General features: G+C 42.8%; 1 protein-coding gene across 1 annotated transcript; it reads right to left on the bottom strand.

Moving 5' to 3' along the window:
- Positions 1–11081: 11081 nt before the first annotated feature.
- LOC139367340 (DENN domain-containing protein 2C-like) lies at positions 11082–19918 on the bottom strand. Its single transcript, XM_071105546.1, has 9 exons — positions 19455–19918; positions 19291–19412; positions 18819–19064; positions 18461–18570; positions 18015–18084; positions 17581–17658; positions 12627–12767; positions 11709–11857; positions 11082–11265 (listed from the first exon to the last, which is right to left on the bottom strand). Exons 1-9 carry the CDS (start codon positions 19633–19635, stop codon positions 11082–11084), a joined length of 1281 nt encoding a protein of 426 aa, XP_070961647.1. The 5' UTR covers positions 19636–19918.
- Positions 19919–26354: the final 6436 nt, after the last annotated feature.

The raw sequence follows: 26354 nt of genomic DNA, 5'->3' as shown, positions 1-26354 counted from the left end.
CTCAGCATATGTGGGAACTCTTTCAAGACTGTTGGAAAACCATTCCTCATGAAACTGGTTGAGAGAAAGCCAAAAGTGTGCAAAGCTGTCAGGCAAAGGGATGGCTACATGGAAGAATCTCAAATATATTTAGATTTGTTGAACACTTTTGGTTACTACATGATTATTCTACAATGTAGAAAATAGCAAAACTAAAGAAAAACCCTTGAATGAGTAGGTGTATCTAAACTTTTGAGTTGTACTGAGATATGTGTGTGTGTGTATATATATATATATATATATATATATATATATATATATATATATAGCTGAAGTCGGAAGTTTACATACACTTAGGTTCGAGTCATTAAAACTTGCTTTTCAACCACTCCACAAATTTCTTGTTAACAAACTATAGTTTTGGCAAGTCAGTTAGGACATCTACTTTGTGCATGACAAGTCATTTTTCCAACAATTGTTTAGATTATTTCACTGAATCACTATTCCAGTGCGTCAGAAGTTTACATACACTAAGTTGACTGTGCCTTTAAACAGCTTTCTGGAAAATTCCAGAAAATGACATGGCTTTAAAAGCTTCTGATCGACTCAAATGATGTCAATTAGCCTATTGGAGGTGTACCTGTGGATGTATTTCAAGGCCTACCTTTACACTCAGTGCCTCATTGCTTGACATCATGGGAAAATCAAAATAAATCAGCCAAGACCTCAGAAAAAAATGTAGACCTCCACAAGTCTGGTTCATCCTTGGGAGCAATTTCCAAATGCCTGAAGGTACCATGTTCATCTGTACAAACAATAGTATGCAAGTAGAAACACTATGGGACCACGCAGGCGTCAAACCGCTCAGGAAGGAGATGTGTTCTGTCTCCTAGAGATGAACGTACTTTGGTGCGAAAAGTGCAAATCAATCCCAGAACAACAGCAAAGGACCTTGTGAAGATGCTGGAGGAAACAGGTACAAAAGTATCTATACCCACAGTAAAACGAATCCTATATCCACATAACCTGAAAGGCCGCTCAGCAAGGAAGAAGCCACTGCTCCAAAACCGCAATAAAAAAGCCAGGATACGGTTTGCAACTGCACATGGGGACAAAGATGGTACTTTTTGGATAAATGTCCTCTGGTCTGACGATACAAAAATAGAACTGTTTGGCCATAATGACCATCGTTATGTTTGGAGGAAAAAGGGGGAGACTTGCAAGCCGAAAAATACCATCCCAAACAAGAAACATGGGGGTGGCAGCATCATGTTGTGGGGGTGGCATCATGAGGTAGGAAAATTATTTGGATATATTGAAGCAACATATCAAGACATCAGTCAGGAAGTTAAAGCTTGGTCGCAAATGGGTCTTCCAAATGGACAATGATCCCAAGCACAAATTCCAAAGATGTGGCAAAATGGCTTAAGGACAACAAAGTCAAGGTATTGGAGTGGCCATCACAAAGCCCTGACCTCAATCCTATAGAAAATGTGTGGGCAGAAGTGAAAAATCGTGTGTGAGCAAGGAGGCCTACAAACCTGACTCAGTTACACCAGCTCTGTCAGGAGGAATGGGCCAAAATTCACCCAACTTATTGTTGGAAGCTTGTGGAAGGCTACCTGAAACATTTGACCCAAGTTAAACAATGTAAAGGCAATGCTACCAAATACTAATTGAGTGTATGTAAACTTCTGACCCACTTGGAATGTGATTAAATAAATAAAAGCTGAAATAAATAATTCTCTCTACTATTATTATGACATTTCACATTTTTAAAATAAAGTGGTGATCGTAACTGACCTAAAACAGGGAATTCTTACTAGGATTAAATATCAGTAATTGTGAAAAAACTGAGTTTAAATGTATTTGGCTAAGGTGTATGTAAACCTCCGACTTCAACTGTGTGTATATATATATATATATATATATATACTGTATTATACTGTATATGCGCACACTGTACAATAGTTCAAAAGTACTTCAGTCAATAGGATTGAGGTGTGACTAGTTTCTGGTTCTCTGTTTATGGCTTTCTAAACCCACATGGGAACATGTTTTTATCAAACTTTGTGAAGCGCTTTCATCTGTCATATCAAATTGCTAAGGTATTCAAACAGGTTCATACAATGTCACATTAAGTTCACAATGCGAACAATGCATAAGAGTAGCTAAACATTGTAAACAAAATATTTTGTTACAGAATGAGCTATACAGAATTGAGCTATTCAAAATCTGTTAGAAATGTCAATATAATGTATTATCTTAATGATCCAAACATTACTTGGAACAATTGTCAAGGACATCAAAATGTCAGGGAAAACATACATTAACCTCAGTTTAAAAACTGATGTCATATTTAAAGTTACAATCATGCACACAATATAATTATTCTTACATTGTTTTGTAACAGAGAGCTGAAGGGTTAAAAGAGTAGCCTACCTTATTTTTCTCCAACTAGACAAGTTCAAAACTAAATTTAAAAATAACTATATCCATAATACTGAGCGCAAACACTCAAAACACTTGATTAAAACCAAACATTTAAAAAATTAACAGCAAAAACAGAAATAGGCACGGGTTAGTTTTGTAGCTGAAATGTTTTGTATAAATTTCATAAGTACATGGTGTTGCTCCTGCCTTTCTTCTGCCATGTCAAGTCTTCATCGAAATGTGTTTGCACATAAATGCAAATGTCCAGTTTTCCTCCAATTACAGTCACACTTCCTTCTGCCATGGAGTGCTTTTAGGGCAATACGAAGAGTATGGTCCTGTCTCAACCCGAGCCCTATATCTAAGACTGTCGGCCTATGTGCCAAACACCGTTATGTTCTGATCGATTCAAGTGCATATCTATATCCGTGACATCATTTGCACACGGCCAATCCCGCGGAAGATCCTCATCTTCTCCTACAGAAGCATTTTCAACCAGACCGCTGACATTGTCACTTCTTCGGTAGGAATTTCATCCCTGAAAATAAAATGGACAAATTATTTACCTATAGAACTATTGTAAAGTAGACTTGTGTCTGTAGAATGTGTATAAAATGTATGGATTGAAGGTAGAAGCAGAAGTGTTTATTAGTTTACTTCAATTGGGGGATCGGTGGTAGGGTTTGCTGGGAATAATAATAAAGGTATATTATTTTTAAAAGTATGTATGCCTATATAGGTATGTGTATGTATATAGGTGTATATATATGCATGCGTGTATGGATATATATATTTACCAAAAAAATATGGGGGATTGGAAATAATGCAGACAATTGCAATGGTTCGCCAACATCACGCTGAAACAGTGTGGTAGCCACAGGACCAAAACAGCGGAGAAGTTGAACCTTGCGCTTAACCTCTCTTAGTTGTTGTGAAAATTGACCCCCTATGCGGTTTACTTTCTGCATCTACATCATATCGCGGAGTCTACCTTTAATTCTGGTAAACAACTGTGCGCAACAGAATTGTAAGTAACCCTAATCCTATATCAAGGAACTAGTCATCACTGCTCATCAATTCTGATGAAATAAAACAATTTTTCCTTTGTAGCATGGCCATCTAGTGACTAGCCACTGGGAATCAGACCTCCTCTATGGGCAGCTCCAGAAGTTTGGACAGGCAGGGCGCCAGCGCCCCCATGAGGAAGGGAGTGGGAGAGCAGCTGATGTCTAGCATGCTAGCGGGCAGCACAGGCACAAATGTATGCTGCCAGGTGAACGGGAAGAGCAGCGCCAGCGCGGCATGGCCACAACGAGACAGCACACTGAAGAGAAGAGAGAGGGATGAAGAGATGATCAACTCCTGAGAAGAGGCACCCACTTTACAGACAACGCATGTCAAGGTAGGGTAGCCTAGTGGTTAGAGTGTTGGACTAGTAACCAGAAGGTTGCAACTTCAAACCCCGAGCTGACAAGGTACAAATCTGTCGTTCTGCCCCTGAACAGGCAGTTAACCCACTGTTCCTAGGCCGTCATTGAAAATAAGAATTTGTTCTTAACTGACTTGCCTAGTTAAATAAAGGTTAAAAATGTAATATATGGAGTCCATACGTATAATACTATGTACATTTACACCGACCAACAGGAGAGCAAAGCACACAATACATTCCACCCTGGACCAGTGCTTTGCTGTTCCTGCCCTCCTACTGTCTCCCAAGCCGAGCTGGAGACGACAGTGAACCTGTGTGTACTAGAGGAAACTCCTTACCTGAGTTTGTCAGCAATGAAGATGACCCTCCTCTCCAGTAGCAGAGAGGCAAATACCTGTAGGGGTCTCCCAACGCTCAGGCACTGCAGCAGGCTCTCAAAGTCCACATGCTCCAGCCTTGAGTCTACCGGCCGGAACAGCATCAGCACCTGATCACACAAGTACACACCCAAACACACACCCCGACACACAAACACACAGGTTGGCTATTGCTCAGTTATTTGACCAAATAAAACTCTTACAACAATAGTTGATTTCTGGGCAGAGACATTGCACATGATTGCAGATGTTGTTGACATAGTGTCTGCAATAAAGAGGTAGGAACTTAACTAAACGTTGTCACTTCCTCTTGTTACTTCTCCGAACTCCCTGAGAGATTTTTTATTTGTTTTGCTCGAATCCTTGCCTACTTTTGAAAAAGGTCAAATGTAATCGAGGAAGTGAGGAAACAAATGTGCTTGTATGAAATGGGACTCTCCTCCACTAGCACGTCATCATGCAAATTTGGTTTGCAGGGGTTGAATCCCAAAATAAATGTGTAAAGTAGTAAAAATGTTGCTAGTTGTGCAAAACATTTAATATGTAAAAGGATAAGTAGTGTATCGTTTTCAAATGTGTACATGCTTTTCTCCTTCACGAAAACAGCTGATTCAAAGAGGTTGTTGTGGATTTTGAAACATTTACAGGCTAGCCGCCGGGAGAATACACTTGTGCTTCCTCGGCGGGAGGAGGTTATCGAGAAGAGGAAGACACTCACTCCTCTGTTCGCCTATTAATGAATTGACACTCTCCTACATACGGCGACCACTTTGCAGTTTCTGGGTCACGGAGGAGAGGACAGACTTTTGCCCCATCTCCCCCTGTAGTTACTCTTTACATGGAGTCCTAGAGGTCCTCTTAGTGGTGTGATTGTGTTACCTCATTTCCTGAGCCTGGGAGGAAGCTCCTGAGTGTGATGGTGCGTCCAGAGGCGGGAAAAGGAGCCTCCAAGACGCTACGCATGAAGGGGGACACCAGGGCTGGACAGATCTCCCTGCGCCTCTCTACCTCCTCCAAGATCTGAAAACACACACACAGTATATTAGTGTTGCATGGTATACCGTTACCACTGTAATATCACAATACAAAAACGTCATGATACCAACATTTTAGAATACCGTAGTACCGTTTCATATGATACTACTGATTTTTTTCTAAAATGTTTGAACTGAAGCATCCACTAGTCTGTTGTTTGTGCAGGTCCAATAATATCCACTTCACTTTAATGTGCATATCACATGTGGCAGCTGTAATCAGCCAGCCGCATCCCCTATCAGTTCCTCACCTGCTTCTCTCCGTCCACTCTTCATGCGTGTCTATTCCGCCGTCATTTAAAAAATATATATAATTTAGCAGTGATAGCGAGGGGGGATGCAGACCCAGACGAGTCTTCAGTTGTTACATTTGTAACATTGGAGCAGCGCGCAAAGCGAGCAATGTTGACACATTGTATAATTTCGTCGCCTGTTATAACCAAGAGCACAGACCAGTCTAAGTAGACTAGGCAAGGTCACTGTCATCAGCCTCTCAGTGTCAGAGGGAAAATGGAGCACTGCTTTGTGACAATTGATTGCAGCTTTACAGCAAAGAAAACAGCTTGTCTCTAGCCTAAACCATTTATATATATATATATATATTTTTTTTAATGACCCATATTACCGGACATGTCTTTTTCTTTCTATTGGGATTCACACGCATTTTATATAATTTCACAAACCATGTCACAGGCCGTTTGAAACTAATCCAGGGTCGCTAATTATTGGTTTGATAACAAACAACGTTTTCAGTCATGTTACCTAACAACAGCTAACAACCTGGTAACATGACAGTAGGTTTAGGCAAATTTGATTGGCACAGGAAGAAAGGAAAACTTTACTACTCATGAGATGTGCTTCAAAAGGTAGGATTCATTCAGGCCTAATGTAAGTAAACTATATCAAAAATATATTTCTTTCTGGTGTTCCTTCAATTCTGTTTGGTGCCTAACGTTTTCAAAATTCAAAAAGACCCTCGAACATCTGAGCCATCTCCTCTGCAGGTGCACGGTAACAGTTGAACAAGATGAGAAAAAATAAGAAATCCGCACACTGCTCGATAGGATCGCTGCTCTTTAATAAGCTGATGTAGCACTCCATCACTCCCCTTCTTGGTCAAATAGCCCTTGCACTGCCTGGAGGTGTGTTTTGGGTCATTGTCCTGTTGAAAAACAAATGATTGTACCACTAAGCGCAAACCAGATGGGATGGCGTATCGCTGCAGAATGCTGTGGTAGCCATGCTGGTTAAGTGTGCCTTGAATTCTAAACAAATCACTGAGAGTGTCACCAGCAAGGCACCCCCACACCACCACAGCTCCTCCTCCATGCTTCATGGTGGGTACCACACATGCAGAGATCATCAGTTCACCTACTCTGCGTCTCACAGACACGGAGGTTGGAACCAAAAATCTCACATTTGGAATCATCAGACCAAAGGACAGATTTCCACCGGTCTAATGTCCATTGCCCGTGTTTCTTGGCCCAAGCAAGTCTTTGCTTCTTATTAGTGTCCTTTAGTAGTGGTTTCTTTGCAACAATTCAAACATGAAGGCTTGATTCACGCAGTCTCCTCTGAACAGTTGATGTTGAGATGTGTCTGTTACTTGAGCTTTATTTGAGCTGCAATCGTGAGGTGCAGTTAGTTGCCGATTTCTGAGTTGCAGTTAACTCTAATGAACTTATCCTCTGCAGCAGAGGTAAATCTGGGTCTTCCTTTCCTGTGGCGGTCCTCATGAGACAGTTTCATCATAGTGCTTGATGGTTTTTAACAATAGAACTTTAAGAAAACATGTTCTTCAAAGTTCTTCAAATGTTCTGGATTGACTGACCTTCATGTCTTAAAGTAATGATGGACCGTCATTTCCCTTTGCTAAAAATAAAGAGAAATGAGTAGGTGTCCAAACTTTTGACTGGAACTGTACACTGAACAGTGTGAAGTTCTATTCAAAACATTGAATATAAGTGTGAATTTAGGTTTTTGGAGAACGTTTAGAAAGAGCTAGGCCACAGTTTATTTTTACACCGTAGTATCGCAATACTACTCGGTACTGTGATACTTGGCCTGGTATCGTATAGTTTGTAAAATGTTGCCTTCGTGACAAGCCTACAGTATATAACTCCATAACTACACCCCTAAACACAAAGAATATCCTGATGACAAGTATCAACAAGGGACTACACCAGGATTACATAACATACTAGCTGCTTGCTTCATTGTCTATAAACAAAACTTTTATTTACAATAATTTCACACGACTCGAAAATGGGTGGAACATAACAATCCTAAAATATATAGATTATCATTCTCAAAACACACCATTCTGATTTGCTAAGACATTTTAATAGACTTTAGTTTGAACCCTTTGAATCTATGTGTACAAGCAGGCTAAAATGTATTTTATAAACTGGTTTGAGCCCTGAATGCTGATTGGCTGAAAGCCATGGTTTTAATTACTTTGGTAACCAGTTTATAATAGCAGTAAGGAACCTCAGGGATTTGTGCTACAGTGCATTCGGAAAGCATTCAGACCCCTCAACTTTTTCCACATTTTGTTATGTTACCACCCCCCAAAATCTACACACAATACCCCATAATGACAAAACAAAAACAGTTTAGACATTTTTGCAAATGTATATAAAAAATGGAAATATATATTCACGTAAGTATTCAGACCCTTTACGCAGTACTTTGTTGAAGCACTGTTGGCAGCAATTACAGCCTCGAGTCTTCTTGACACTACAAGCTTGGCACACCTGTATTTGGGGAGTTTCTCCCATTCTTCTCTGCAGATCCTCTCAAGCTATGTCAGGTCTCTCCAGAGATGTTCGATCGGGTTCAAGTCCGGGCTCTGGCCTGGCCTCTCAGAGACTTGTCCCGAAGCCACTCCTACATTGTCTTGGCTGTCCTGAAGCCACTCCTGCGTTGTCTTACTGTTGTTGTCCTGTTGGAAGGTGAGCCTTCACCCCAGTCTGAGGTCCTGAGTGCTCTGGAACAGGTTTTTGATTTAACTGTCATGTGACATAGGGAGGAGCCAGTATAATTTATTTTATTTTATTGATCATAACTCACACATGACAGACAGACACTCATGACAGTGTGGTTTTCAATTGTACAGTTCTGACTCAGTGTACTTTGCTCAGTTCATCTTTCCCTTGATCCTGACTAGTCTTCCAGTCCCTGCCGCTGAAAAACCTCCCCACAGCACAATGCTACCACCACCATGCTTCACCATAGGGATTGTGCCAGGTTTCCTCCAGAAGGTATATACACACACATATATATATAAACTCAACAAAAAAATGAAACGTCCCTTTTTCTCCAAAACCGCAATAAAAAAGCCAGGATACGGTTTGCAACTGCACATGGGGACAAAGATGGTACTTTTTGGATAAATGTCCTCTGGTCTGACGATACAAAAATAGAACTGTTTGGCCATAATGACCATCGTTATGTTTGGAGGAAAAAGGGGGAGACTTGCAAGCCGAAAAATACCATCCCAAACAAGAAACATGGGGGTGGCAGCATCATGTTGTGGGGGTGGCATCATGAGGTAGGAAAATTATTTGGATATATTGAAGCAACATATCAAGACATCAGTCAGGAAGTTAAAGCTTGGTCGCAAATGGGTCTTCCAAATGGACAATGATCCCAAGCACAAATTCCAAAGATGTGGCAAAATGGCTTAAGGACAACAAAGTCAAGGTATTGGAGTGGCCATCACAAAGCCCTGACCTCAATCCTATAGAAAATGTGTGGGCAGAAGTGAAAAATCGTGTGTGAGCAAGGAGGCCTACAAACCTGACTCAGTTACACCAGCTCTGTCAGGAGGAATGGGCCAAAATTCACCCAACTTATTGTTGGAAGCTTGTGGAAGGCTACCTGAAACATTTGACCCAAGTTAAACAATGTAAAGGCAATGCTACCAAATACTAATTGAGTGTATGTAAACTTCTGACCCACTTGGAATGTGATTAAATAAATAAAAGCTGAAATAAATAATTCTCTCTACTATTATTATGACATTTCACATTTTTTAAATAAAGTGGTGATCGTAACTGACCTAAAACAGGGAATTCTTACTAGGATTAAATATCAGTAATTGTGAAAAAACTGAGTTTAAATGTATTTGGCTAAGGTGTATGTAAACCTCCGACTTCAACTGTGTGTATATATATATATATATATATACTGTATTATACTGTATATGCGCACACTGTACAATAGTTCAAAAGTACTTCAGTCAATAGGATTGAGGTGTGACTAGTTTCTGGTTCTCTGTTTATGGCTTTCTAAACCCACATGGGAACATGTTTTTATCAAACTTTGTGAAGCGCTTTCATCTGTCATATCAAATTGCTAAGGTATTCAAACAGGTTCATACAATGTCACATTAAGTTCACAATGCGAACAATGCATAAGAGTAGCTAAACATTGTAAACAAAATATTTTGTTACAGAATGAGCTATACAGAATTGAGCTATTCAAAATCTGTTAGAAATGTCAATATAATGTATTATCTTAATGATCCAAACATTACTTGGAACAATTGTCAAGGACATCAAAATGTCAGGGAAAACATACATTAACCTCAGTTTAAAAACTGATGTCATATTTAAAGTTACAATCATGCACACAATATAATTATTCTTACATTGTTTTGTAACAGAGAGCTGAAGGGTTAAAAGAGTAGCCTACCTTATTTTTCTCCAACTAGACAAGTTCAAAACTAAATTTAAAAATAACTATATCCATAATACTGAGCGCAAACACTCAAAACACTTGATTAAAACCAAACATTTAAAAAATTAACAGCAAAAACAGAAATAGGCACGGGTTAGTTTTGTAGCTGAAATGTTTTGTATAAATTTCATAAGTACATGGTGTTGCTCCTGCCTTTCTTCTGCCATGTCAAGTCTTCATCGAAATGTGTTTGCACATAAATGCAAATGTCCAGTTTTCCTCCAATTACAGTCACACTTCCTTCTGCCATGGAGTGCTTTTAGGGCAATACGAAGAGTATGGTCCTGTCTCAACCCGAGCCCTATATCTAAGACTGTCGGCCTATGTGCCAAACACCGTTATGTTCTGATCGATTCAAGTGCATATCTATATCCGTGACATCATTTGCACACGGCCAATCCCGCGGAAGATCCTCATCTTCTCCTACAGAAGCATTTTCAACCAGACCGCTGACATTGTCACTTCTTCGGTAGGAATTTCATCCCTGAAAATAAAATGGACAAATTATTTACCTATAGAACTATTGTAAAGTAGACTTGTGTCTGTAGAATGTGTATAAAATGTATGGATTGAAGGTAGAAGCAGAAGTGTTTATTAGTTTACTTCAATTGGGGGATCGGTGGTAGGGTTTGCTGGGAATAATAATAAAGGTATATTATTTTTAAAAGTATGTATGCCTATATAGGTATGTGTATGTATATAGGTGTATATATATGCATGCGTGTATGGATATATATATTTACCAAAAAAATATGGGGGATTGGAAATAATGCAGACAATTGCAATGGTTCGCCAACATCACGCTGAAACAGTGTGGTAGCCACAGGACCAAAACAGCGGAGAAGTTGAACCTTGCGCTTAACCTCTCTTAGTTGTTGTGAAAATTGACCCCCTATGCGGTTTACTTTCTGCATCTACATCATATCGCGGAGTCTACCTTTAATTCTGGTAAACAACTGTGCGCAACAGAATTGTAAGTAACCCTAATCCTATATCAAGGAACTAGTCATCACTGCTCATCAATTCTGATGAAATAAAACAATTTTTCCTTTGTAGCATGGCCATCTAGTGACTAGCCACTGGGAATCAGACCTCCTCTATGGGCAGCTCCAGAAGTTTGGACAGGCAGGGCGCCAGCGCCCCCATGAGGAAGGGAGTGGGAGAGCAGCTGATGTCTAGCATGCTAGCGGGCAGCACAGGCACAAATGTATGCTGCCAGGTGAACGGGAAGAGCAGCGCCAGCGCGGCATGGCCACAACGAGACAGCACACTGAAGAGAAGAGAGAGGGATGAAGAGATGATCAACTCCTGAGAAGAGGCACCCACTTTACAGACAACGCATGTCAAGGTAGGGTAGCCTAGTGGTTAGAGTGTTGGACTAGTAACCAGAAGGTTGCAACTTCAAACCCCGAGCTGACAAGGTACAAATCTGTCGTTCTGCCCCTGAACAGGCAGTTAACCCACTGTTCCTAGGCCGTCATTGAAAATAAGAATTTGTTCTTAACTGACTTGCCTAGTTAAATAAAGGTTAAAAATGTAATATATGGAGTCCATACGTATAATACTATGTACATTTACACCGACCAACAGGAGAGCAAAGCACACAATACATTCCACCCTGGACCAGTGCTTTGCTGTTCCTGCCCTCCTACTGTCTCCCAAGCCGAGCTGGAGACGACAGTGAACCTGTGTGTACTAGAGGAAACTCCTTACCTGAGTTTGTCAGCAATGAAGATGACCCTCCTCTCCAGTAGCAGAGAGGCAAATACCTGTAGGGGTCTCCCAACGCTCAGGCACTGCAGCAGGCTCTCAAAGTCCACATGCTCCAGCCTTGAGTCTACCGGCCGGAACAGCATCAGCACCTGATCACACAAGTACACACCCAAACACACACCCCGACACACAAACACACAGGTTGGCTATTGCTCAGTTATTTGACCAAATAAAACTCTTACAACAATAGTTGATTTCTGGGCAGAGACATTGCACATGATTGCAGATGTTGTTGACATAGTGTCTGCAATAAAGAGGTAGGAACTTAACTAAACGTTGTCACTTCCTCTTGTTACTTCTCCGAACTCCCTGAGAGATTTTTTATTTGTTTTGCTCGAATCCTTGCCTACTTTTGAAAAAGGTCAAATGTAATCGAGGAAGTGAGGAAACAAATGTGCTTGTATGAAATGGGACTCTCCTCCACTAGCACGTCATCATGCAAATTTGGTTTGCAGGGGTTGAATCCCAAAATAAATGTGTAAAGTAGTAAAAATGTTGCTAGTTGTGCAAAACATTTAATATGTAAAAGGATAAGTAGTGTATCGTTTTCAAATGTGTACATGCTTTTCTCCTTCACGAAAACAGCTGATTCAAAGAGGTTGTTGTGGATTTTGAAACATTTACAGGCTAGCCGCCGGGAGAATACACTTGTGCTTCCTCGGCGGGAGGAGGTTATCGAGAAGAGGAAGACACTCACTCCTCTGTTCGCCTATTAATGAATTGACACTCTCCTACATACGGCGACCACTTTGCAGTTTCTGGGTCACGGAGGAGAGGACAGACTTTTGCCCCATCTCCCCCTGTAGTTACTCTTTACATGGAGTCCTAGAGGTCCTCTTAGTGGTGTGATTGTGTTACCTCATTTCCTGAGCCTGGGAGGAAGCTCCTGAGTGTGATGGTGCGTCCAGAGGCGGGAAAAGGAGCCTCCAAGACGCTACGCATGAAGGGGGACACCAGGGCTGGACAGATCTCCCTGCGCCTCTCTACCTCCTCCAAGATCTGAAAACACACACACAGTATATTAGTGTTGCATGGTATACCGTTACCACTGTAATATCACAATACAAAAACGTCATGATACCAACATTTTAGAATACCGTAGTACCGTTTCATATGATACTACTGATTTTTTTCTAAAATGTTTGAACTGAAGCATCCACTAGTCTGTTGTTTGTGCAGGTCCAATAATATCCACTTCACTTTAATGTGCATATCACATGTGGCAGCTGTAATCAGCCAGCCGCATCCCCTATCAGTTCCTCACCTGCTTCTCTCCGTCCACTCTTCATGCGTGTCTATTCCGCCGTCATTTAAAAAATATATATAATTTAGCAGTGATAGCGAGGGGGGATGCAGACCCAGACGAGTCTTCAGTTGTTACATTTGTAACATTGGAGCAGCGCGCAAAGCGAGCAATGTTGACACATTGTATAATTTCGTCGCCTGTTATAACCAAGAGCACAGACCAGTCTAAGTAGACTAGGCAAGGTCACTGTCATCAGCCTCTCAGTGTCAGAGGGAAAATGGAGCACTGCTTTGTGACAATTGATTGCAGCTTTACAGCAAAGAAAACAGCTTGTCTCTAGCCTAAACCATTTATATATATATATATATATTTTTTTTAATGACCCATATTACCGGACATGTCTTTTTCTTTCTATTGGGATTCACACGCATTTTATATAATTTCACAAACCATGTCACAGGCCGTTTGAAACTAATCCAGGGTCGCTAATTATTGGTTTGATAACAAACAACGTTTTCAGTCATGTTACCTAACAACAGCTAACAACCTGGTAACATGACAGTAGGTTTAGGCAAATTTGATTGGCACAGGAAGAAAGGAAAACTTTACTACTCATGAGATGTGCTTCAAAAGGTAGGATTCATTCAGGCCTAATGTAAGTAAACTATATCAAAAATATATTTCTTTCTGGTGTTCCTTCAATTCTGTTTGGTGCCTAACGTTTTCAAAATTCAAAAAGACCCTCGAACATCTGAGCCATCTCCTCTGCAGGTGCACGGTAACAGTTGAACAAGATGAGAAAAAATAAGAAATCCGCACACTGCTCGATAGGATCGCTGCTCTTTAATAAGCTGATGTAGCACTCCATCACTCCCCTTCTTGGTCAAATAGCCCTTGCACTGCCTGGAGGTGTGTTTTGGGTCATTGTCCTGTTGAAAAACAAATGATTGTACCACTAAGCGCAAACCAGATGGGATGGCGTATCGCTGCAGAATGCTGTGGTAGCCATGCTGGTTAAGTGTGCCTTGAATTCTAAACAAATCACTGAGAGTGTCACCAGCAAGGCACCCCCACACCACCACAGCTCCTCCTCCATGCTTCATGGTGGGTACCACACATGCAGAGATCATCAGTTCACCTACTCTGCGTCTCACAGACACGGAGGTTGGAACCAAAAATCTCACATTTGGAATCATCAGACCAAAGGACAGATTTCCACCGGTCTAATGTCCATTGCCCGTGTTTCTTGGCCCAAGCAAGTCTTTGCTTCTTATTAGTGTCCTTTAGTAGTGGTTTCTTTGCAACAATTCAAACATGAAGGCTTGATTCACGCAGTCTCCTCTGAACAGTTGATGTTGAGATGTGTCTGTTACTTGAGCTTTATTTGAGCTGCAATCGTGAGGTGCAGTTAGTTGCCGATTTCTGAGTTGCAGTTAACTCTAATGAACTTATCCTCTGCAGCAGAGGTAAATCTGGGTCTTCCTTTCCTGTGGCGGTCCTCATGAGACAGTTTCATCATAGTGCTTGATGGTTTTTAACAATAGAACTTTAAGAAAACATGTTCTTCAAAGTTCTTCAAATGTTCTGGATTGACTGACCTTCATGTCTTAAAGTAATGATGGACCGTCATTTCCCTTTGCTAAAAATAAAGAGAAATGAGTAGGTGTCCAAACTTTTGACTGGAACTGTACACTGAACAGTGTGAAGTTCTATTCAAAACATTGAATATAAGTGTGAATTTAGGTTTTTGGAGAACGTTTAGAAAGAGCTAGGCCACAGTTTATTTTTACACCGTAGTATCGCAATACTACTCGGTACTGTGATACTTGGCCTGGTATCGTATAGTTTGTAAAATGTTGCCTTCGTGACAAGCCTACAGTATATAACTCCATAACTACACCCCTAAACACAAAGAATATCCTGATGACAAGTATCAACAAGGGACTACACCAGGATTACATAACATACTAGCTGCTTGCTTCATTGTCTATAAACAAAACTTTTATTTACAATAATTTCACACGACTCGAAAATGGGTGGAACATAACAATCCTAAAATATATAGATTATCATTCTCAAAACACACCATTCTGATTTGCTAAGACATTTTAATAGACTTTAGTTTGAACCCTTTGAATCTATGTGTACAAGCAGGCTAAAATGTATTTTATAAACTGGTTTGAGCCCTGAATGCTGATTGGCTGAAAGCCATGGTTTTAATTACTTTGGTAACCAGTTTATAATAGCAGTAAGGAACCTCAGGGATTTGTGCTACAGTGCATTCGGAAAGCATTCAGACCCCTCAACTTTTTCCACATTTTGTTATGTTACCACCCCCCAAAATCTACACACAATACCCCATAATGACAAAACAAAAACAGTTTAGACATTTTTGCAAATGTATATAAAAAATGGAAATATATATTCACGTAAGTATTCAGACCCTTTACGCAGTACTTTGTTGAAGCACTGTTGGCAGCAATTACAGCCTCGAGTCTTCTTGACACTACAAGCTTGGCACACCTGTATTTGGGGAGTTTCTCCCATTCTTCTCTGCAGATCCTCTCAAGCTATGTCAGGTCTCTCCAGAGATGTTCGATCGGGTTCAAGTCCGGGCTCTGGCCTGGCCTCTCAGAGACTTGTCCCGAAGCCACTCCTACATTGTCTTGGCTGTCCTGAAGCCACTCCTGCGTTGTCTTACTGTTGTTGTCCTGTTGGAAGGTGAGCCTTCACCCCAGTCTGAGGTCCTGAGTGCTCTGGAACAGGTTTTTGATTTAACTGTCATGTGACATAGGGAGGAGCCAGTATAATTTATTTTATTTTATTGATCATAACTCACACATGACAGACAGACACTCATGACAGTGTGGTTTTCAATTGTACAGTTCTGACTCAGTGTACTTTGCTCAGTTCATCTTTCCCTTGATCCTGACTAGTCTTCCAGTCCCTGCCGCTGAAAAACCTCCCCACAGCACAATGCTACCACCACCATGCTTCACCATAGGGATTGTGCCAGGTTTCCTCCAGAAGGTATATACACACACATATATATATAAACTCAACAAAAAAATGAAACGTCCCTTTTTCAGGACCCTGTCTTTCAAAGATGATTCATAAAATTCCAAATAACTTCACAGATCTCCATTGTAAAGGGTTTAAACACTGTTTCCCATGCTTGTTCAATGAACCATGAACATGCACCTGTGGAACGGTCGTTAAGACACAAACAGCTTACAGACGGTAGGCAATTAAGGTCACAGGTATTAACACTAAAGAGGCCTTTCTACTGACTCTGAAAAACACCAAAAGAAAGATACCCAGGGTCCCTGCTCATCTGCGTGAATGTGCCTTAGGCATGCTGCAAGGAGGCATGAGGACTGCAGATGTGGCCAGGGCAATAAATTGCAATGTCCGTACTGTGAGACGCCTAAGACAGCGCTACAGGGAGACAGGACGGACAGCTGATCGTCCTCGCAGTGGCAGACCACGTGTAACAACACCTGCATAGGATCGGTACATCTGAAATTCACACCTACGGGACAGGTACAGAATGGCAACAACAACTGCCCTAGTTACACCAGGAACGCAAATCACTCCATTAGTGCTCCGACTGTCCACAATAGGCTGTGAGAGGCTGGACTGAGGGCTTGTAGGCCTGTTGTAAGGCAAGTCCTCACCAGACATCACTGGCAACAACGTTGCCTATGGGCACAAACCCACCGTCGCTGGACCAGACAGGACAGGAAAAAAGTGCTCTTCACTGACGAGTCACGGTTTTGTCTCACCAGGGGTGATGGTCGCATTCACATTTATCGTCGAAGGAATTAGCGTTACACCGAGGCCTGTACTCTGGAGCGGGATCGATTTGGAGGTGGAGGGTCCGTCATGGTCTGGGGCGGTGTGTCACAGCATCATTGGACTGAGCTTGTTGTCATTGCAGGCAATCTCAATGCTGTGCATTACAGGGGAGACATCCTCCTCCCTCATGTGGTACCCTTCCTGCAGGCTCATTCCTGACAATGCCACCAGCCATACTGCTCGTTCTGTGCGTGATTTCCTGCAAGACAGGAATGTCAGTGTTCTGCCATGGCCAGCGAAGATCTCAATCCCATTTAAGCACCTCTCGTACCTGTTGGATCTGAGGGTGAGGGCTAGGGCCATTCCCCCCAGAAATGTCCGGGAACTTGCAGGTGCCTTGGTGGAAGAGTGGGGTAACATCTCACAGCAAGAACTGGCAAATCTGGTGCAGTGCATGGGAAGGAGATGCACTGCAGTACTTAATGCAGCTTGTGGCCACACCAGATCCTGACAGTTACTTTTGATTTTGACCCCCCCCCCTTTGTTCAGGGACACATTATTACATTTCTGTTAGTCACATGTCTGTGGAACTTGTTCAGTTTATGTCTCAGTTGTTGAATCTTTTTAGTTTCATAGAAATATTTACACATGTCAAGTTTGCTCAAAATAAACACAGTTATTTTTTTTGCTGAATATTACATATACACACACCACACCACACGCCTTATTGCTTAATTATATGAAGAGTTTAATCACACTGCTGGTTACCTTAGCAAACAGGTTGAAGCAGCCCAGCCTGCTTAGAATGCAGTGAACTTCAGGCAATCTTTTCCCCTTTCCTCTTGGCTAAAAGGCACAAATAAACACAGAAATCAGCATGAAAACCAACCCTGCCATTCAGTATCAACAATGTTATTGCAACGCTGTATCAACGCTGGCATTCCAGGGGTAAACAAACACTCAGTCCAGACCATAAAATAGTCAAAATAAACAACAGCGCAATACATTTAAAACACACAAACCTAACATTAAATGTACAGTCATGGATTTAACACGTGGACAAATAGGAAATGATTTAGTTTGGGTCACTGATTCAGAGGTTTTACGGCCTATGACTGTGGTATATCTCTTAGAGATGTTGCGTAAGCACTTTACTGCCTAGTCCTCACACACAACGTAATGACTCATTCACACACACTCACCAGAATCTTACGACAGTAACAAAAGCACCGGCTGCCATCCTCTCCCGTCAAGACAAAAGGGAAGGTTTCACTACAAAGACGGATAAAAGCATAGACAATAGGACAGGGATGCACAAAGTGATAGAGTTAAGCAGTGTTCTCGTGCAGTCTCCCTTGGGGGAAAAGGCAAAGCATGGCATATGAACTGCAATCATGCTCCTCTTTGTCTGAATCACTAGATAATCTCCCTTTCATTGGACATGTCTTGGACTTAATTCTTACATCATCATATAATAACTTAATTTTAGCACAGTAATTATTACAAAAACGTAGCTACTTTTGAAATGTTTTACCTGTTCCAATGCTCATATTAAGTGGTTGTATGCATATTTATATTACATGAATACCCTTATTGTAACACCACTGCTACATACTGTGACCATAATGTGAATGTAACAGAAGCTTACCTGTGCAGGTGTCCAGAAGGCCGCCAGTCCTGAGAGTCTGGGAAGCAGAACATGGGAATGGCCTTTAGCCGGTCGTCGGCTTCACGGGAGTGACGAGAAGACTTCTCAAACTATAGCGGTTAAGAAAGGATAAAGATACAGAGCGTCTAATTTTATTCCCCGGCCAGCAAAACAGAAACAATAGTACAATGGTAACTAAAAAAACGAAACATTCTGGGGTTTCCTTTGAGCTGAGCCCATCCATGGTACATCAAGCAGTATTTCCCCTATACAAAAATGTGTAAGTGGGTCTATCCGCCTAGCTCTGTTGCCCCCATCTGAAAGAGGTTGGCTTTAATTGGTTTCAATTGACAATAACCTTGTTGGGAAAATGTTGCGTGATCTCAGGGGTGTAGGTGTTTCCCGGGGAACTCTTCCAGAGTGACACCACCACAAAGAACTGAAAGAGCTGCTGTTGCTGGAGCTGGATCAGGTCCCTCTCCAGGAAGCGGTAGACTGGCCTCCGCGTCAGCGTGGACTGGACATAGACCGAGCGCCTGGACCCTCCTGGTGGAGACAGTGAACATTTTTCAAAATACCTAATAAGTGAATCTGATTGGGAACTCTCTTTAATTAAATGGTAATAGAATGTGATCAAATGTGAATGGAAAATGGATGGATCTATATGAGTGTAGACGGCGTGGGACATTGACTGAACTCAACATTCTCAAAATGTCTGCCAAACATTTATTTGGGAGTGAAATTTCACTTTAAATATGAATGACAATTTGACAAGTAGCAGGTCAATGCTATAGTAGTTTCACATTTCCTGTAACAGCTGTCATTACTACCTTTGGGGTGAAAGGGTTCTGTCTCTGTGCCATGGTCCAGGGTCGGGGATGCACAATGGGGAGACACATAGTAGGAGACAGCTTGACATCCTCATATGTGTTGTCTCTGGTCAGGTGTTCAGCTGGACATGGTCAAAGGTGAGGGAGATAGATGACTCTGAGGCTCTGCTGAGGTATTTCCCAGAACAACTCGTCTCCCTCCAGCCTCCGCCAGAAGCCCCTTGAGGTATAGAAATTCCCTGGGGGCAGGCTCTCTCCATGGTCATCCACTGACAGAGGTAGGTGTTTGGTCAACTTAACTTCCAACACAACACCCACATTCAGTTCACCATTGTTGGGGATCATCCTGTCTAATTGGAAAATGTTTGTAGTGTCTGTTGTAAGAGATCGCAAAGGCTCTATAAATGGTTTGGACTCTGGTATTGCAGTTGAAGTCTTACTGAAACAGGAGTGATTCTGAGGGGGATCCAACTTCCCCTCCACCTCTCCCCTGCTCTAGGCCCAAAGCCAGCATGGTGAGAAGGGGCACACTGCCAGCTCACCCTCACTGCATGGTTGATGTAGGCATGAAGGCCCTTCCAGTGTACAGACAGACACTGTTAAACACAGTGAGCCTGTCCTGCGATTGGTTTAGCCACAGTAGCCTATGGAAGGCAATGAGTTTTACAGGGGTCTGTGTTCGATCCTTTTCTTTTTAAACCACTCTTCTTTTAAACAGAGTCTGCTCTTTTCCCTGCTTTCCTCTTAAAGAAAGACCTGCAAAGCAAAAGACACAAGTTACTTACCCATTAACGCTTCCAAACAAGTTAAAACACTCCGAAAAGAAAGCAAAGAGAAACCTGTCGAAGAATGTACAATCTAGTGAGAAGGACAACACTATTTCAACAGCACACTCCTGATGTAGTGGAAGGCGTACGGGATGTGTTTGGCTGGAGGAAGCAGGAAAGGATAGGCTCCTGTCAAGGTCAGTAGCCAAAAATAAAACCCGGAGGAGAAAAGAAGGCAACGACAGGAACAAGGCGCTGGAGCTTTTAGCAGCCAGAGGGGTGTCTGTCAGTCAGTCAGTCTGGGAGCCCCCCCCCCCCCCCCCCCGGGGAGTTGGTTGTCCCTCAGTCCCATCATTAACCACAGCTGTCCCATTACAGAACACCATGATAGATTAAAACATTTGATCTAATTTACTCTTATCTCAAACATCTCTTTCAGTGGATGAGGAAGGAGAGATATTTCAAGTATGCTTATGCCGACTTCAGCACATCTAGGCCTTAAAGCCGTGAAAACATTAACTGAAGATAGGAGCAATGACGGACAAAGGGCCCGTGACAAACAATTAAGATAAATTATTGAGGATTCCGGTTAATCCATATCACAACCACAGTAATGTTGTATTACTGTAAAATGTGTTATATATTGCTATTCCTATTTGATAGGAACAGACAATTGAAACATTGACATTTTGAGTCCTTTACAGTGAATTGCTCCATATTGGGTTTAGCTTGTGCTAAAACTACAACTGAACAGTTTGGCATGCAATACTCATATTCATGATCTTGCACAGCCTCCTCATTGTATTGTGAGGCACAAGTCCCTATGTGAAATCTTCCCTAAATATATTCAGACTCCTGTTCCGGGCAGATTCCTTTCCAATTTAGTTAACGTACTCTGTTTGCTGGAAGCACAGTTCTTGGACACGTTGCACATCTTTTCGAAAGCTGAAAGCATTTAGAAAAGGGAGACATGGTGAAATTCCACAGTGCTGCTCATGATAATAATTATTATGTGCTGCATTCCAGCAGAGCCAGCTAGGAGGAGGCTAGGGAATCAATTTGACCAGAGACAGTCGTCATTCAGGCTCTGCAAATTATGCCTTTTGTTTGGTTTGACATAAATCTAATGTATGTAGTGTACTCTCACAGCCAGGACATCCTACACTGAAAACTGTGTTATACAGGAAGGCCTATCCTGCGTTTCCTGAGACTAAGGACGAAAGCATCAACCGACTGTCCATAATTATGGTTAGGAGACTTGCATCCAGTTAGAAGCTTTGGTTTCAGAATTGTTTACCAGCTATAATTAGCATTTTAACAGTCATGAAGGATGGTCAGGTTGTCATTCCAGGGTACCTTTGAACTTGTAGTGTCACCCCAGTAGAATCCAAACAGGGATCATCAAGACCCAAACCTACCAATATAAAACCTAATTGCACCTTCAAAATAACCACAGCTAAACCGCCCTCTCCAAGAATTGCTGCATGACTGAACTTGCCCTAGGTGGGGTACCAGAGAAAAGGTAAGGAGTCTGGTTTCTCTTAAACAGTAAATTAAGCTTCTATTAGGTAATGTGGAATCTATTTTCCGTCTCACACTGGACAGAGGGGTATACTACAGAGCAGGATCAATGGGTTTAGCCAGCTAACTTTGATGAACCACCAGAAACTACTATTGATTTTCTGGTTCATTAAGAAAGCTAAACTTAGATGTGTTTTTGGTTGTTGAGTCAATGAGACCATGCCCATTTAATGATTACATTTCAACAACAAAAAACTTGTTTCAGAACACTTAGGCAAGTTAGCTGGCTAACTTATAGAACAAAAGCCGACAGATGGCAATAATGAGTCGTTTATCTTAGCATCCAAATGCATTTTACGCAGCCGGCAATACATTATCCACTCAGGATGCATAGGCTTCGGTTTGAGTCCAGGCTGCATCACATCCGGCTGTGATTGGGAGTCCCATAGGGCAGTGCACAATTGGCCCAGCGTCGTCTGGGTTTGGCCGGGGTAGGCCGTCATTGTAAATAAGAATTAGTTAAATAAAGGTTAAATTTAAAAATAAAAAATTGTATGGAGGTCAATTAATGGCTTTTATTCTACATGAGGTTTATTTGATCGAATATAAGTTTTGTAATGCTTAAGTTGTTACAAGTGTTCCTCATAAGTAGGACATGTGACATCCCGGCAAATTTCAGAAAAAACATTTTATATTGGAGTTGCCTCGAGATGGCTATGTTAAAGAGGCGACAACCAATAGACACAGAGAAAAGGCAACTGTGTGTGAGAGCCAAACGCTTGCTGCATGAGTGTACCAAACTGCAGACTAAGAATGGAATCCTTGACAGAAAGGCAAGTTAGTCATCACAAGAACACAAGAACATCACGTTAAAGAACATTCAAGGCCACTGTGTTGAAACACCTACATAATGACATGGGGCATGTGAGTGCAGATAAGGTTACTCACCTGGCGAGAGAGCAATTTTATTGGTCATTTATTCAACAAGAAGGTGAGGACTATGTCACAAAGAAATGTAGTTGCATCAAGCAAAAAATACCAAATGTGCCACGGAAAGCTCCAATGGGCAAGCTCACATCAATTGCTCCCTTTGAGTTGGTCTCAAAATACTGTTCTACGTGTGTGTGTGTGTGTGTGTGTGTGTGTGTGTGTGTGTGTGTGTGTGTGTGTGTGTGTGTGTGTGTGTGTGTGTGTGTGTGTGTGTGTGTGTGTGTGTGTGTGTGTGTGTGTGTGTGTGTGTGTGTGTGTGTGTGGGGAGGGGAGGGGAGGGGGGGTATGAATACATCTTAGTATCAGTCGATAATTTCACAAGGTTTACACAGACCTACGCCACCCGCAACAAGTCTGCAAAGACAGCAGCAGAGAAAACCGGATATCCTCAAGAGGCGCCACCACGATCAAGGCTGGGAAATTGAAAACAAACTATTTGGAAGACTTCAGGAGCTGGCAGGGGTCGGCCACTCCCGCACAACGCTAGATCCTCCTCAGGGAAACCTAGTGGAAAAGATTAATTGTACGCTGCTACAGATGCTTCGCACTCTTCCTGAAGAAAATGAATCACAATGGAAAGACCACTTACCTCATATCGTACATGCAAACAACTGCACTCGTAACGAAGCAACAGGCTTGTCACCACACTTCCTTCTCTTTGGCCAGCCACCTCGACTGCCCATTGACCGGTTGTTTGGCCGCAATCAGACTGATGAACAGGTGTCACACCCAGTCTATGCTCAGAACTGGGCCACCAAAATGTAGGAAGCTTACCGAGTTGCATCTGAAAACAGTCAAAAGTCCTCTGCTAAAAGCACAAGACACTACGACCATGGTGCAAAGGCAGTGGCCCTCCAACCTGGAGACAGAATCTTGGTGAAGAATATGTCAGAGAGAGGAGGACCGGGCAAATTGCAGGCCTACTGGGAGGCAGGGTGGTAGAGAAGATTGGGAAGGACCAGTCTACAAGGTGGAAAAAGAGAATGGTGCCAAGGGCATCAGAGTGCTCCATCACAATATGTTGATGTTTAAGAATGACCTACCTGTGGCACATGAGACCTTGGAAGAGAGGAAACAGCCTGCTTGAAAAAGAATGTCAAACACAGAACGTGGAGATGGGGATGAAACTTCAGAAGACTGATGAGGAGGAAGCCATCTGGTCCCAAGGAGTTAACCCAGTTGCAAGCACCCAAGACCTCAGACAAAAATCCCTGACAGAACAGGTCTATGCGTTTCATCCCCGTTTTCAGGATACAGAAGGTAGTCAGTATGAGAACATGGAGCAAGAATCAGAGATCCTAGAAGAACCAAACAATGAGGATGGGGTCAATGCCAAAGGGAGAGAAGATCATGTGGAAAGGAGATATGATGCTCCCAAAACTCAAGACAATGAGACAAAAAGACAATCTGCCACGCTGATCCTCAACACTGGAGCTCCACAGGGGTGCATGCTCAGTCCCCTCCTGTACTCCTTGTTCACCCATGACTGCATGGCCAGGCACGACTCCAACACCATCATTAAATTTGCAGACGACACAACAGTGGTAGGCCTGATCACCGACAACAACGAGACAGCCTATAGGGAGGTCAGAGACCTGGACTGGTGGTGCCAGAATAACAACCTATCCCTCAACATAACCAAGACTAAGGAGATGATTGTGGACTACAGGAAAAGGAGGACGGAGCACGCCCCCATTCTCATTTCATGGGGCTGTAGTGGAGCAGGTTGAGAGCTTCAAGTTCCTTGGTGTCCACATCAACAACAAACTAGAATGGTCCAAACACACTAAGACAGTCGTGAAGAGGGCACGACAAAGACTATTCCCCCTCAGGAAACGAAAAAAATTTGGCATGGGTCCTGAGATCCTCAAAAGGTTCTACAGCTGCAACATCGAGAGCATCCTGAATGGTTGCATCACTGCCTGGTACGGCAATTGCTCGCCTCTGACCACAAGGCACTACAGAGGGTAGTGCGTACGGCCCAGTACATCACTGGGGCTAAGCTGCCTGCCATCTAGGACCTCTATACCAGGCAGTGTCAGAGGAAGGCCCTAAAAATAGTCAAAGACCCCAGCCACCCCATTCATAGACTGTTCTCTCTACTACCGCATGACAAGTGGTACCGGAGTGCCAAGTATAGGACAAAAAGGCTTCTCAACAGTTTTTATCCCCAAGCCATAAGACTCCTGAACAGATAATCAAATGGCTACCCTGACTATTTGCATTGTGTGCCTCCCCCAACCCCACTTTTTACGCTGCTGCTACTCACTGTTTATCATATATGCATAGTCACTTTAACTATACATTCATGTACATACTACCTTAATTGGGCCGACCAACCAGTGCTCTTGCACATTGGCTAACCGGGCGATCTACATTGTGTCCCGCCACCCGCCAACCCCTCTTTTACGCTACTGCTACTCTCTGTTCATCATATATGCATAGTCACTTTAACCATTTCTACATGTAGATACTACCTCAATCAGCCTGACTAACCGGTGTCTGTATGTAGCCTCGCTACTTTTATAGCCTCGCTACTGTATATAGCCTGGCTACTTACCTATTGTTCACCTAACACCTTTTTTGCGCTATTGGTTAGAGCCTGTAAGTAAGCATTTCACCGTAAGGTTGTAATACTGTAATACCTGTTGTATTCGGCGCACGTGACAAGTAAACTTTGGTTTGATTTGAATGGTTCCACATGTATGAATGACCTCACTGATTCAGATCAGTAGTGCGTATAGGAAGGGATGGATGTCAGAAGATCCCAACAGATCCAAAGACCAAGGGGCATACTAACCTATGGCACACTTGGACAGCCAGCCTACCAGGTGTGGAGACCTAACATCCGAAACCTATACAGAACACCTATACAGAACCCACTCAGTTACAGACAATGAGTAATGTCAGGAGACACAATTTAAAGAGGGGAAGTGTGTAACTGGTTGAAAATCTTTGAGTTAGAACTAAAAGTAAAGGGGATAATTTTTTATTTTTGATGTCAGGCATTTATTATGCAGTAGTAGATGCAATTACAGCCAGGACACAAGAGGGTACTCTAACTTTTGTGTTGGTTTAGGAATCAAGGGAGTTCTGAGCTGGCTTCATTATTAAAACAGTGTCAAACAGAGGAGACAGAGAGACAGCCTGGTGCGTGGGGCTGCCACAGGAACCACCAGGCTGGGGAGACCTTCAGGAGGCTTGGGGTTAGGAGGAGGCACCTGAAGGACCGGGCTGTGGGGGAGCACTGGAGCTCTGGTGCGCAACCTTGGCACCACTTCCCCAGGCTGGATAACCACTCCAGCCCGGACCCTCCAGAGTGCAGGCACAGGTTGAACCGGGCTGTGGGTAAGCACGGGAGATCTAGTGCTTACTACACGCACCTCTCCCTTAGGCTCCATTCCCACATTCGCCCGGCACGAGCGGAGCGCAGGCAGAGGACGCACTGCACCCTCCCAGCGCCCCGGAGACACAGCACGCAGAGCTGGCGCAGGATACCCTGGACCAAAACTGCGTACCGGCGACCAGACCCGCTGAGCAGGCACCATACGCCCTGGCTCGATGCCCGCGCTCGCATGACACTCTCGGGGGGCTGTCCTATAGCGCACCGGGCTATGGACACGTACTGGCGACACCGTGCGCTTAACCGCATAACACCGTGCCTGACCAGTAACGCGCTGTTTATAATAAGCACGAGGAGTGAGCGCAGGTCTGCTACCTGGCTTAAGCTCCACCCCTCGTGTGCCCCCTCGTGAGCCTCTCGTACCTGTAGTATACCTCTCTGAT

This window comes from Oncorhynchus clarkii, chromosome 16, assembly GCF_045791955.1.
Source record: "Oncorhynchus clarkii lewisi isolate Uvic-CL-2024 chromosome 16, UVic_Ocla_1.0, whole genome shotgun sequence".
Classification (NCBI taxonomy): domain Eukaryota; kingdom Metazoa; phylum Chordata; class Actinopteri; order Salmoniformes; family Salmonidae; genus Oncorhynchus; species Oncorhynchus clarkii.
This window is presented reverse-complemented; position numbering and strand designations above follow the sequence as displayed.

What these genes read in the sequence shown, in the direction of transcription:
- LOC139367340 (XM_071105546.1), bottom strand. Translation starts at nt 19,635, where the DNA reads ATGATCCCCAACAATGGTGAACTGAATGTGGGTGTTGTGTTGGAAGTT. An exon ending in GCTTCAACCTGTTTGCTAAG is followed by an intron (nt 12,768 to 17,580) that starts GTAACCAGCAGT and finishes GTGTGTTTTCAG; the next exon opens with ATCTTGGAGGAGGTAGAGAG. An exon ending in TCCCAGGCTCAGGAAATGAG is followed by an intron (nt 11,858 to 12,626) that starts GTAACACAATCA and finishes TTGTGTGATCAG; the next exon opens with GTGCTGATGCTGTTCCGGCC.